The sequence below is a fragment of the Pseudorca crassidens genome, chromosome 16, assembly GCF_039906515.1.
Source record: "Pseudorca crassidens isolate mPseCra1 chromosome 16, mPseCra1.hap1, whole genome shotgun sequence".
Lineage (NCBI taxonomy): Eukaryota > Metazoa > Chordata > Mammalia > Artiodactyla > Delphinidae > Pseudorca > Pseudorca crassidens.
Window position 1 is genome coordinate 41,068,734 of NC_090311.1, and position 15,455 is coordinate 41,084,188.

Here is a 15,455-nt window from a genome sequence, read left to right on the forward strand (position 1 = left end):
AGAAAAATGGGAAGATGTATGGTTATTTGTTAAACCAAACTCTCAATCAAAAGTTAAACATCAAATAGACACCAAAGAGAAAACACTGCACTGACCTTAAAAATTGTTGTAGGTTCTTCATTAAGATTAACTCGAGTTATTACTAATCCAGAATCTTCTTCTACATCAAAAATACTGGCAGGATAAGGAAAATGGACATCATCTACTCTATATCTCACACGACTTGCAGGTAATCCCTAAAATAAAATTATATATTATTTCACAAAATGAAAACAAAGGGTAATGATAATATAAAATTGATTTGTAAAATAAAGTCTTTTAAAAATGAAAAATCATATTTTAACTTTTCATACTTTCAGGTTTAAAATGTAGCAGAATCTTTATTTCTTTAGAATAACAATCTGAATCAGTGAAGTGTCTTTACTACATGTTATTTAAAATCATTTATGTGAAAGAATAAATCAGTGGTTTCCTCGGGTGTCTTCCCTTCCACATTTCTTTAATTATATGAATCTCAGCTTCTTCCTTGAACACGGTGTTTAGTATTTTATATTCTGAGACCATTATAAGTTATTTTCTTTATTATACTTATTTGAACTCTGTGATACTCAGAGAAAATAAAGTGTGGAGGATTGAGGTAAAGTGGAGGAGTGGGTATGGAAGTAAAGGAAACATTATTTACCATCTGTTCTGTGCTGTTTACCAGGATAGGTTTTTTCTTAAATAAATAAATTCTCACAACAATCCTTTAGGATAATATTACTACTAATGTTGATAGTAATAACAGTAAAATAATGATAGTTAACATTTGTTGAAAGCTTATTATGTGTGAGAACCATAATAAAAATGATACATATATAGTCTACCACACATTTTTCAGTTAATGAACTTGAAGCTTATAGGGAGTTTAAAAATGTTGAAATGTCCCAGACATACACCAAGGTAAGTGGGAATAGCAAGCAAAAAATTCATTTTTCAAGAAAAATTAACACTTGATAATTTTGAAAAAGACTATAATGAGAACACTCAAAATTTACTGAACATCCTCACTTATATTAGGGGTAAGATTGGTTTTATTTTTAATTATACAAGGTGACACTTGGGTGGGCACTCTAATCTTTTTAAGTGCTTAAGGTCTGTACATCTCTTAAGTCAGTCCTAGAAGTACAATAAAATAAACACTTCAGACTCAGAGTTAGTATGTGGTTGAGTTTGATCTCAAACCCTAACAGACACTATATTATACCACAAAACTCTTTAGAGAAGAACACCTCTATTTGACATTATTCTGATGTGAGAGAAGCAGGATATTACCCCCATGTTACACCCATAGCCTGAACTGGTTAATTATGCTTTGGGGAAGGATGGTTCTGAGAACATTGTTCTCTGTATTGTTGACTTTCTTCATGACTGTCCTTAAAAGGAATGTGTTGCTCTGTGTTTGTTCCTGAGTCACATTTGGCCTATAGGACAAATATGTTAGCTTTCAGGACTTGTGTAATTCCCTAATGATTATCTGTAAGTCCAGTCCTTTCATTCATGACACCTCAGTTTATCACTACCTCCTTGAATACTTTATGTAACTCTTTTCACTCTTTTGCCTTTCCTTCTTCCTATCTGGAGGCTCTGGGTCAGACTGCTTGTTCCCAATCTTCTTGGAGTTTCCCAAGGCTCTGTCACAGGCAATTTTGTCTTCTCTACCTCTGCTCAAGTTCCATGCCTTTAAATACCTCTTATTTGTTCATAAATCCTAAATTTAAATTTTTGGCTCTTTTGTCACTAGAGCAAAACTACAGCAAAAACCATTTCAAGAACAAATTTTCAGTTTCTGCTGGCATCAATACCCATTCAGTCTGTAGTACAGTATTAAAATTTTTATGACTATCATGAATCAGTTATCAAGAAACTTAAACTTAGAATATGTCAGTTACACTTAGCATGTTGTCTTTAATAATGCCAAGGTATTAATGATACATTTGGAATTATACCTTTAACTGATAAAAGAGAAAAATGTTTTGGTGTTGCGGAGTGTTATCTTGTAGATGCCTACAACACTTTGCTATCCAGAACATCCTATAATCTTCCTGGAGGATTGTTACAGATAAGATTGTATGTATAAGAACATGTACATTATATTTAGCTATATCAGTAAGCTTTTCATTCTGATTTGTTATTCTACAGATTGCTAGCACATAAAAAAAGTGGCCCTGAGATGACATTGTTAGCCCGCAAAAGACATTTTAGTTGTTTCTTCCATCACCCTTGTTATCAAGGCACCACATTTTATTTCATATAACACAACTAAATACCTTGATTTAGATATTCTTTTGAATATATTCAAAAGTTTTTTCCTCTTTCTTTCCCTCCCACCCTCCCTCTCTTCTCCCACCCTCCTCCTCTTCCTCCCTCTATTTTCCCCTTCCTCTCCCTCCTCCTCCCTGTTTCCTTCCCTCCCTTCCTAATTTTCTTTCCAAAGTCTTTAAAAAGATAGTCTTGCTTTTACAGTTAAATAATTAAGCTATGTAATAGGTGAAGGTAACTGGCTTTGGGAAACAGCTTCAATTAACTTGCCTAACATTGTCTCTGGGACATTTACAATATGAATCAGGTCAAATGCATGGTTTTTATAAATTCATAAAAATTAAAATTATTATGGCTTTAATCTGGAAAATAATGTGCAATCCAGATGTATGACACAACTTAAAAAATAATCATCATAAGCTTTATCTCTTAAAATTATTTATCATTAGTATTTATTAAACATTATTTAATATCTGATCATGTTAAAAATTTAATAGATATGATCACAGTATTATACTGTACAAAATTCATTCATTATATTTTAAAAACTAGTCCACTGAGCTTATAAATTATACATTTTGATAATTATGAGATGACATATAAATATTCAAATTACCATTTAGATAATAAAAATTTATGAAATATTTGGTCTTTTATTTTAAATTGTACTAGCAATAGAGTGATCTTTCTTTACTCTTACATATTTCCAATAAGCTGATATTTCTTCCAGTTGAATACATTAGTTAATCATATTTATTTTTTAAAGTAAACTAATCTATAAAAACATACTTAAAATTGAGATGAAATATTTAATCATTACTTTCTACTTCAATTTATGATAATATAGTATATAGATTATATTGTACCTTTACCTGTATGTATTTATAAGTGTATTAAGAGGGACATTTTGGACCATCAATAGTGAAAAAAGAGCTATATTTTTACGAAAACAAAGTCAGTCTTTAAAATTTTTATTACTATGGCAATAGACTCCTTTTCTATAGCATTTCCAAATTATCACAAAATCAATCTAATAGCAACACTAAAAGTAGTTTACAAAAATTGCTTTCTTCAAGTTCATACTAAACTAAAAGTAGGCTGTGGTTTAATTTATAAATGATGAGCAAATGACTCCTTGGTGCTGCACTCTGATCAACAAAATTTATTTGTCTTTATTTAGGACCAAAGAAATCTTGGGAGGTCATTAGTTAGCTTCCTATCTTCAGACACTAAAGGCTCTTCCTTTCTGAAACACTTGCTAAAACCAAACCTCATTTTTTCCTGGGCAGTGATGGAACATAGTGTTTTCTTTTTTTCAGGGGAATAAAATTCTTCGTAGTTTTGAAGACCAATGTTTTACCCCTGAGCCTCACTTTATTAAGATAGATATTTCTAATTGTTTTTGTATCATCCTAGGCATTCTTTTATTGCTTTTATATCTTTTCTCCATGCCCTTTTAACCTACCATAGTTGTTTAGGAAATGTACTCAAACTGTGGATTCAAGAGAATAAAACAAATTACCTGATTGTTCTAGGTCACCATCAAGGAAAAAAATACTTTGATATCCACCTAGTGGAATCCATTTAATTTTATTCCTTAGTTCAATGGTTAAATCACATCTCTTTCTTAGTACAGATATTTTTATCTCATGTGGTAAAATGCATTTTGCCACTTCAGGACATGTAAAATTTCACAAGGAGACTATAAAATGGACTTTGATCCAACACAATTTATGACACATTAGTAGGTAATCCCATAATACATGTAATATCACATAAAAAAAGACTATTTAAGCTATTTTGGAATTTTGCTCTATTTACCTAGACACTATGAAGAGGCATTAACAAAGGCAAGAAATGAAGATAGAATTAACCAAGACATAAATATTAATTTAATAGTAAAGTGATGAAATTGTCTGCAAAGATTCTCATCAGGCAGTGGTGGCAAAAATAGTTTCCTATCATTATGCCTCTTGGAGTCTTTTGATGGGTAAGTACAATGAGTTTCTTCTTTAAATTTTTATGGAAACTGAGGACATGTGAGAAGCATAGCACGACAGCTTTTTTGAAGCCTCCTCATTTTGAAAGATATTTCTATAAATCCAGCTGACCTCATTATTGGAGCAAGCATTACTTCAGATAACCATAATTTTAAAAGATTAATGAGGTGCTGGCACAGGAATCCTTCTTAATGTCAACTTCCATTCACCAAAATATTCTTCAATACTTTCCCTGAATTTTCAAATAAGTGACACACTCACTTTTAGAGGGATATGTTTCCCTAAAGGAAATGTTCAAAACAGAAACATGATATGACTGGCAGCTTAATTATTCAAGGATGCTGAAAACCTTAACTTGACATCAAGTTAAGGTTAATAACTAACCTTAATTTGGTTAATTGAAATTAACCACAATTTAGAACAAATTCCAAAGGACTTTTTGTTTGCCATTAGATAAAAAATATTTAACTCAGTTAAAAAAATAGAATTATAGAACTAAATCATATTTATTTCATATATGGCATATTTTTAAGAGAGAGATGTATAAATTGTATAAAATATTGGCAATTGAAAATTTTACAGATGATTTATCCCCTAACGTTTATCATTTTACTCATGTTTTATAGTACAAAGGTTAATTCATTATATGTGGGATTCATTCATTCATTCATCTATTTGTTTATTCATTCAACACATTAAATGGACACTGCTGAGTCCTGAGAGCACACAGATGAACAAACTCACAGCCTAGTTGAGGAGTTCATCTTATATCACCTCCTTCCTGATATTCATTAACAATAATTCAGCCTGATTGGCCTTATAAAACACCAAGCTCACTCCTACCTCAGCACTTTTCCATCTGCTGTTTGTTCTTCCTGCAATACTCTTGTATGTGGCTAGTTCCTTCTGGCATCCAGGTCTCAAATGATACCTCTTTTGCCTATACCCACCCATAAACCACTCTGAGTCAAATCTTATTTTATTTTCTTTATAGTATGTATCCTTATGTGAATTTATGTTACATATTTACTTGTCTGTGGGTTTGTAGCCTACCTCTGTTCCTTGACTGCGAGCTCCATTAGAGAAGATACTTATTTTGGCTTGGCATTATTTAAGAGATCAACAATAATTTGTTAAGTAAATACATATAATACAAGCAGTGCTCATGTATATGTGGATCCTGGGCTGGGCTGCCAGGATGAACAACTCTAGGGGGGAATCACATATACAGATATGATGGGAATGGCTGCCTGTGTAACCCCCAGCCTCCCCTGCTAAAACCCCCTGCTAAAAATGTATATATCCTGTGTTCCTGTTTGCAGTGGCTCCATGTATATTTTTTAAGAACAAAGAAGAAAGAAAGATTACATCAGTGACTTTTGTTGGGGAAGAGTTTTCACAAAAGAGATGAAAATAGAACTTATGAAAACAGAGTTCCAAACAAGTAGAAGATTGAAGGAGAATAAACAGTCTTTCAAAAAGATTCCTGAGAAAAGTTTTGGAGAAATAAAACCATGTATCATTAGGAAAGTCCTTCCCTTTTTTTCTAGACTGGCTGAATATTACGTACTATCTCTCTCCTACTTCTCAGCCTCTGTACTTCTAGTCTATGTTACTTTTCTAATTATATCTAATACATTCTGTTGTTACGTCAATCCTTTAAAATAATGACATAATCCTCTGGATTTTTCTAAAAAATTAATCCTCATGTGATCTATATTAATAGGATATAGATGTTTTCTTACACCAACTACACTATACAAGGTGTAAAATCAGAGTTACATAGTGGGTTAAACTAATGTTGAATAAGATTGAGATTTCTGAGTATACATTTGGTAACTGCAAGAATCATAGCTACATAGGTAATTTTCTATATGGTTTAGAGGACCTCTAAGAATTTACTTACCTCAGAATGTGGCTAAATTGTTGGCAAATTTTCAGTTTACTACCCACCAATATATGTTCATAGATACTTATCCATACCTACTCATATTCATCCTTATGATCATAGGCCAATAATTAGAGATAGCGCTTTTGTACTTAGGGCCTCATAATCAGTCAGATGGGGGAGACAGAAGGTACACAGATAAACATAATAAACTCCTAACATTTCTGGCTATAAAGGAGAAACATGAGCATTACCAAATAAAGGTTTGAGAACTAGAGCAAAGACCTTCAGATTTATAGTCAAGTGGACTTTATACCTCACTGTGTAGGTGCTTACATATGAAAATCTGATGTGCTTTAAAATGTATTCGATTTATAAGATTGTTGCAATTGTGTTACATGTGGAGTCCAATCTGGCATGTAATTTGAGTATTAAAATGGCAAACTAATATTTAATTTATGTGTTAAGATTTTGGACAACTTATCTTAAACTCAAAAAGATAGAAGTAGCAGCCCAGCACTTCCTGCAGGTTGAGCAGCCCTTCAGAGTAGCAAGGTGGATTATTTTGTGTATTTATCATCTTACCTGGACGCTTTGACTTGAAAAACTGAGAACAGGAAAGGCACAGCTAATTGGCCGGCCACGAACAACTGAGGAGGCAAACCTACACCTCAAGTCTCTATGATGTCTTTTCAAGGGACTTCCCTGGTGGTGCAGTGCATAAAAATCCGTCTGCCAACAAGTGGGGGACCATGGACACTCAAGGGGACAGGAGGAACCCCCAGCGACCGGCTTGCAGGATTGTGGTTCCCAGGCCAGAGGTCGGGCCCGAGCTCCTGTGGTGGAAGCTCAGAGTCCAAACCGCTGGACTAATGGAGAACCTCACACCCCAGGGAATATCAACTGGAGTGAGGCCTACTGGAGGTCCAAGACCCAGCTCTATCCAAATGCCCAAAAATTCCAGTGCTGGATGTCTCAGGCCAAACACCAGTAAAACAGGAATACAGCACCACCCAAGAACAACAAAAATTGAAATGACAAATAAATTTGTTACAGATGAAGGAGCAAGGTAAAAACTTACAAGACCAAATAAATGAAGACGAAATAGACAACCTACCTGAAAAAGAATTCAGAGTAAGGATAGTAAAGATGATCCAAAATCTCAGAAACAGAATAGAGAAAATACAAAAAACATTTAACAAGGCTCTAGAAGAACTAAAGAGCAAACAAACAGTGATGAACAACACAATAAATGAAATTAAAAATATTCTAGAAGGAATAAGTAACAGATTAACTGAGGCAGAAGAACGGATAAGTGAGACGGAATACAAAAAGGTGGAAATAACTGCTAGGGAGCAAAATAAAGAAAAATAAATGAAAAGAATTGAGGACACTCTCAGAGACGTCGGGGAAAACATTAAACACACCAACATTCGAACTATAGGAGTCCCAGAAGAAGAAGAGAAAAAGAAAGGGTCTGAGAAAATATTTGAAGAGATTATAGTTGAAAACTTCCCTAACATGGGAAAGGAGATAGTCCATCAAGTCCAGGAAGCACAAGAGTACCATACAGGATAAACCCAAAGAGAAACACGCTGTGACACATATTAATCAAACTATCAAAAATTAAATACAAAGAAAAAATATTGAAAGCAGAAAAGGAAAAGCAACAAATAACATACAAGGGAATCCCCATAAGGTTAACAGCTGATCTTTCATCAGAAACTCTGAAAGCCAGAAGGTAGTGGCAGGACATATTTAAAGCGATGAAAGGGAAAAACCTACAACCAAGATTACGCTACCCAGCAAGGATCTCATTCAGATTTGATGGAGAAATTAAAAACTTTACAAATAAGCAAAAGTTAAGAGAACTCAGCACCACTAAACCAGCTTTACAAAAAATGCTAAAGGAACGTCTCTAGGCAGGAAACACAAAAGAAGGAAAAGAGCTACAATAAGAAACACAAAACGATTAAGAAAATGGTAATAGGAACATACATATCGATAATTACCTTAAATGTAAATGGATTAAATGCTCCAAGCAAAAGACACAGACTGGCTGAATGGATACAAAAACAAGACCCGTGTATGTGCTGTCTACAAGAGACCCACTTCAGACCTAAGGACACATACAGACTGAAAGTGAGGGGATGGAAAAAGATATTCCATGCAAATGGAAATCAAAAGAAAGCTGGAGTAGCAATTCTCATATCAGACAAAATATACTTTAAAATAAAGACTATTACAATAGACAAAGAAGGATGCTACACAATGATCAAGGGAACAATCCAAGAAGAAGATGTAGCAATTGTAAATATTTATGAACCCAACATAGGAGCACCACAATACATAAGGCAAATGCTAACAGCTGTAAAAGCGGAAATTGACAGTAACACAATAATAGTAGGGGACTTCAACACCCCACTTTCACCAGTGGATAGATCATCCAAAATGAAAATAAATAAGGAAACAAAAGCTTTAAATGACACAGCAAATAAGATGGATTTAATTGATATTTATAGGACATTCCATCAAAAAACAACAGAATACACTTTCTTCTCAAGTGCTCATGGAACATTCTCCAGGATAGACCATATCTTGGATCACAAAGCAAGCCTTCGTAAATTTAAGAAAATTGAAATTGTATCAAGTATCTTTTCCGATCACAACACTATGAGACTAGATAACAACTAGAGGGAAAAAAACTGTAAAAATTACAAACACATGGAGGCTAAACAATACGCTACTAAATAACCAAGAGCTCAATGGGGAAATCAAAGAGGAAATCAAAAAATACCTAGAAACAAATGACAAGGAAAACACAACGACCCAAAACCTGTGGGATTCGGCAAAAGCAGTTCTAAGAGGGAAGTTTATAGCAATACAATCCTACCTCAAGAAACAAAAAACATCTCAAATAAACAAACTAGCCTTACACCTAAAGCAATTAGAGAAAGAAGAACTAAAAAAACCCGCAAAGTTAGAAGGAAAGAAATCATAAAGATCAGATCAGAAATAAATGAAAAAGAAATGAAGGAAACAATAGCAAAGATAATAAAACTAAAAGCTGGTTCTTTGAGAAGATAAACAAAATTGATAAACCATTAGCCAGACTCATCAAGCAAAAAAGGGAAAAGACGCAAAACAAAAGAATTAGAAATGAAAAAGGAGAAGTAACAATTAACACTGTTGAAATACAAAGGATCATGAAAGATTACTACAAGCAATTATATGCCAATAAAATGGAAAACCTGGAAGAAATGGACAAATTCTTAGAAAAGCACAGCCCTCCCAGACTGAACCAGGAAGAAATAGAAAATATAAACAGAACAATCACAAGCACTGAAATTGAAACTGTGATTAAAAATCTTCCAACAGGGCTTCCCTGGTGGCGCAGTGGTTGAGAGTCCGCCTGCCGATGCAGGGGACACGGGTTCGTGCCCCGGTCCGGAAGGATCCCACGTGCCGCGGAGTGGCTGGGCCCGTGAGCCATGGCCGCTGGGCCTGCATGTCCAGAGCCTGTGCTCTGCGGCGGGAGAGGCTGCAGCAGTGAGAGGCCCACGTACCGCAAAAAAAAAAAAAAAAAATCTTCCAACAAACAAAGCCCAGGACCATATGGCCTCACAGGCCAATTCTATCAAACATTTAGAGAAGAGCTAACACCTATCCTTCTCAAACTCTTCCAAAATAGAGCAGAGGGAGGAACACTTCGAAACTCATTCTACAAGGCCACCATTACCCTGTTACCAAAACCAGACAAAGATGTTGCCAAAAAAGAAAACTACAGGCCAATATCACTGATGAACACAGAGATAAAAAATCTAAACAAAATACTAGCAAACAGAATCCAACAGCACATTAAAAGGATCATACACCATGATCAAGTGCGGTTTATCCCAGGAACACAAGGATTCTTCAGTATACACAAATCAATCAATGTGATATACCATATTAACAAATTGAAGGATAAAAACCATATGATCATCTCAATAGATGCAGAAAAGCTTTTGACAGAATTCAATACCTATTTATGATAAAAACTCTCCAGAAAGTAGGCATAGAGGGAACCTACCTCAATATAATAAGGCCATATATGACAAACCCACAGCAAATATTATTCTCAACGGTGAAAACTTGAAACCATTTCCACTAAGATCAGGAAAAAGACAAGGTTGTCCCCCCTCAGCACTATTATTCAACATATTTTGGAAGTTTTAGCCAGAGCAATCAGAAAAGAAAAAGAAATAAAAGGAATCCAAATTGGAAGAGAAAAGTAAAACTGTCACTGTTTGCAGATGACATGACACTATACATAGAGAATCCTGAAGATGCTACCTGAAAACTACTAGATCTAATCAGTGAATTTGGTAGAGTAGGAGGATACAACATTAACGCACAGAAATCTCTTGCATGCCTATACACGAATGATGAAAAATATGAATGAGAAATTAAGGAAACAATCCCAGTTACCACTGCAACAAAAAGAATAAAATACCTAGGAATAAACCTACCTAAGGAGACAAAAGACCTGTATGCAGAAAACTATAAGACACTGATGAAAGAAATTAAGGATGATACAAACAGATGGAGAGAAATACCATGTTCTTAGATTGGAAGATGAATATTGTGCAAATGATTATACTATCCAAAGAAATCTACAGATTCAATGCAATCCCTATCAAACTACCAATAGCATTTTTCACAGAACTAGAACAAAAAATTTCACAATATGTATGAAAAAACAAAAGACCCCGAATAGCCAAATCAATCTTGAGAAAGAAAAACAAGGAGTTGGAGGAATCAGGATCCCTGTCTTCAGACTATACTACAAAGCTACAGTAATCAAGATAGTATGGTACTGGCACAAAAACAGAAATATAGATCAATGGAACAGGACAGAAATCCCAGAGATAAACCCACGCACCTATGGTCTTCTTATCTTTGATAAAGGAGGCAAGAGTATACAATGGAGAAAAGACAGCCTCTTCAATAAATGGTGCTGGGAAAACGGACAACTGTATGTAAAAGAATGAAGTTAGAACACTTCCTAATACCATACACAAAAATAAACTCAAAATGGATTGAAGACCTAAATATAAGGCTAGACACTATAAAACTCCTAAAGGAAAACATAGGCAGAACACTGTATGACATAAGTCACAGCAAGATCCTTTTTGACCCACCTCCTAGAGGAATGGAAATAAAAACAAAAATAAACAAATGGGACCCTAAAAGCTTTTGCACAGCAAAGGAAACCCTAAGCAAGACAAAAAGACAACCCTCAGAATGGGAGAAAATATTTGCAAATGAAGCAACTAACAAAGGATAAATCTCCAAAATATACAAGCAGCTCATGCAGCTCAATATCAAAAAAACAAACAACCCAATCCAAAAATGGGCAGAAGACCTAAATAGACATTTCTCCAAAGAAGATATACAGATTGCCAATAAACACATGAAAAGATGCTCAACATCACTAATCATTAGAGAAATTCAAATCAAAACTAAAATGAAGTATCACCTCACTCCGGTAAGAATGGCCATCATCAAAAAATCTACAAACCATAAATGCTGGAGAGGGTGTAGAGAAAAGGGAATCCTCTTGCACTGTTGGGTCAGTGGAAATGTAAATTGGTACAGCCACTATGGAGAACAGTATGGAGCTTCCTTAAAAAACTAAAAACAGAACTAACATATGACCCAGCAATCCCACTACTGTGCATATACCCTGAGAAAACCATATTTCAAAAAGGGTCATGTACCACAATGTTCATTGCAGCACTACTTACAATAGCCAGGACATGGAAGCAACCTAAGTGTCCATCAACAGATGAATGGATAAAGAAGATGTGGCACATATATACAATGGAATATTACTCAGCCATAAAAAGAAACAAAATTAAGTTATCTGTAGTGAGGTGGACGGACCTAGCGTCTGTCATACAGAGTGAAGTAAGTCAGAAAGAGAAAAACAAATACCATATGCCAACACATATATATATAATCTAAAAAAAAAGAAAATGGTTCTGATGAACCTTGGGGCAGGACAGGAATAAAGACCCAGACTTAGAGAATGGACTTGAGGACACAGGGAGGGGGAAGGGTAAGCTGAGACAAAATGAAAGAGTAGCATTTACATCTATACACTACCAAATGTAAAATAGATAGCTAGTGGGAAGCAGCTGCATGGCACAGGGAGATCAGCTCGGTGCTTTGCAACCACCTAGAAGGGTGGGATAGGGAGGGTGGGAGGGAGGCGCAAGAGGGAGGGGATATGGGGATATATGTATACATATAGCTGATTCACTTTTTTATACAGCAGAAACTAATACAACAGTGTAAAGCAAGTATACTCTGATGATGATGTTAAAAAAAAGGAAAAAGATTCCACCTGCCAATGCAGGGGACATGGGTTCGATCCCTGGTCCCGGAAGATCCCACATGCCACGGATGTAAGCCCGTGCCACACAACTACTGAGCCTGCGAACCACAACTACTAAGCCCATGTGCTGCAACTACAGATGCCCGAGCACCTAGAGCTCGTGCTCCACAACAAAAGAAGCCCCCGCAACGAAGAACAGTCCCCACTCACCGCAACTAGAGAAAGCCCATGTGCAGCAATGAAGCCACAATGTAGCCAAAAAAAAAAAGAAATTATTGACTTCAATTTTAAACATAATTTATCTGAGTAGCAGTAGAATTAGAACTAGCTGCACAGGTTACAATACATAATAGATGACACTGCATATTTAGGCCAGTGACAGGAGGAGGAATTACACAATAGAGAAACTGGTTTAGTGAATCTAAAAGTTCATCATGTGCACAATTCCTGTGGAGCAGGTCAATACTCTTAGTTCTTCACTAGCATATTTTACTTTGCAAAACATGTTGCAATCATTCTTTGGTTATTTTCCCCAAAACATCCCTAATAAGAAAACGAAGTAGGGCTTCCTTCATTCAGGTCACTTTCAACAAATAAATAAAGGAAGAGCTTTGAAGTCAGAGAAAAAAAAAGGTAAAAGTAGATATGTATCATTACGAAGTGAAATAAATTAAAGATGTCTATTTAAATAAAATACTAATTTGGGAAAAGAACTTTATTAAAATATGTACATATTTATTTGGGGGGATTGTAAAGACCTTATTAGTATGGTGTTTTTATGAAAACTTTATTCTCAAATTTTATAGTGTCATAGGTGACACCAGAATTACTTCATGGGTGCAGACATTGACATCCTAAGGTTTACACATGATGAGTATATAAGTCTTGTACCAAACCAGAGGCAAAGTTCGGCATGTTTGCCATCACCCTGAAAGCAAGGATGATGAGGAGGAGATATTAACTAACTTCTATGTGCCCAGCATCGGCTAAGTGCTTTCATTCTCCATTAAACCTGGGTACTAATCCAGTGAAATGGTCTTATTATTCTTATATGGAAATGAGGTTTAAAGAAGTTAAGTAACTGCTGTACAATATCATTTTTCCTAGTTACACACAGATGCCGGCACTAGTGACATTATTCAATAGCTCTGAGACTCTGGAGAGGTCTGCCAACCCTAACTGCCCTCAGGAAAGATATGATTTATGACGCATATTAATAAATGAATTAATTTGTTTGTTCATGTATTAGGCTTCTTTCCAAATAAGATTTGAGGTAGTATGTAACTTATTTAAATATTGTATGGTTTTCAAAAGTGAAAGGCATGATTTCAACTTTGTGATGCCATTTTATCTACTAAATTTGACACGTGTAAAACTCAATAAATATTAGTATGAGACAATGCTACTGGAATAGTCATGTATTTAATACATATATAGTAATATGGTGATATAGTGATACTCTGAATGAGGTAATTTTTCTAGATGATGGGAACATGATAGACAAAAACCATGTCATGTTGGTGCTTACATTATAATTTTAAAATCAAAAGTAACATATTTATACAGACTGATAAAATTTATGTATCACAATAAAAGTAAATTTATATAAAAAATAAAACCTTAAGATCTCAATTATTTATTCATTACTCAATTTTTATACTTTTTATTTTTATTCTTACAGTGAGTGCTCAACACAAAATGTTTTGACTTTATGATGGTGAGAATGTAATTAATTACTACAGAAGGTAATTGCAGATCTGTATGAAAGATGTGCTAAAGTTGCAAACGCAGGAAATTTCAATGAGACTATAATGGACCAAAATAATTAAGTCCTTAATATGAGGGCATATGTTGAATTAGTCATTTTTCTTAAATACGTAATTATCAAGAAATTACTTCCTCAGACCCATATAATTTTCTTCGTAATAATGGCAATCACATTATATCAGGGAATACTAAACCTATTATTATCATCACACACAAACATTAAGTAATTTGTTTTCAAGTACACAAAGATTTTTCTCCCTGATGTGGTTTCCAAAATTCTTTTAGCCAATGTCTTTGAAAGCAACTAATCTGATTTATTTTGTAAGAGTGTAATTCACAAATCGCCTAAGTATGATTTAGCAGAAGGGATTACTGTAAAGTGGTTTATACTGTTTATTGCAGCCATAATAACTTAAGGTTCTTTTTTTCTTTTTTTTTTTCCTTCTTATTGAATCTTAACCAGCTGCTAAGTTATCCTTAAAAGAGACTACTACAGGTCAAAAGCAATCTACAGATTCAATACAATCCCTATCAAGCTGTCAAGTGTTTGACATTTTTCACAGAACTAGAACAAAAATTTTACAATTTGGAAACACAAAAGACCCCGACTAGCCAAAACAATCTTAAGAAAGAAAAATGGAGCTGGAGGAATCAGGCTCCCGGACTTCAGACTATACTACAAAGCTACAGTAATCAAGACAGTATGGTACTAGCACAGAAACAGAAATATAGATCAATGGAACAGGATAGAAAGCCCAGAGATAAACCCACGCACCTATGGTCACCTAATCTATGACAAAGGAGGCAAGAATATACAATGGAGAAGAGACACCCTCTTTAATAAGTGGTGCTGGGAAAACTGGACAGCTACATGTAAAAGAATGAAATTAGAACACTCCTTAACACTATACACAAAAATAAACTCAAAATGGATTAAAGACCTAAATGTAAGACCAGACACTATAAAACTCTTAGAGGAAAACATAGGCAGAACACTCTTTGACATACATCACAGCATGATCCTTTTTGACCCACCTCCTAGGGAAATGGAAATAAAAACAAAAATAAACAAATGGGACCTAATGAAAGTTAAAAGCTTTTGCACAGCACAGGAAAA

General features: G+C 34.7%; 1 protein-coding gene across 1 annotated transcript in view; it reads right to left on the minus strand.

Annotated features, from left to right (window-relative positions):
* Positions 1-15,455, minus strand: part of PCDH15 (protocadherin related 15) — a 1,039,293-nt gene that overhangs the window by 128,632 nt on the left and 895,206 nt on the right. Inside the window, exon 24 of the mRNA XM_067710150.1 lies at positions 96-236. Coding sequence (XP_067566251.1) covers positions 96-236 — 141 coding nt within the window. The remainder of the gene's footprint in view (positions 1-95; positions 237-15,455) is intronic.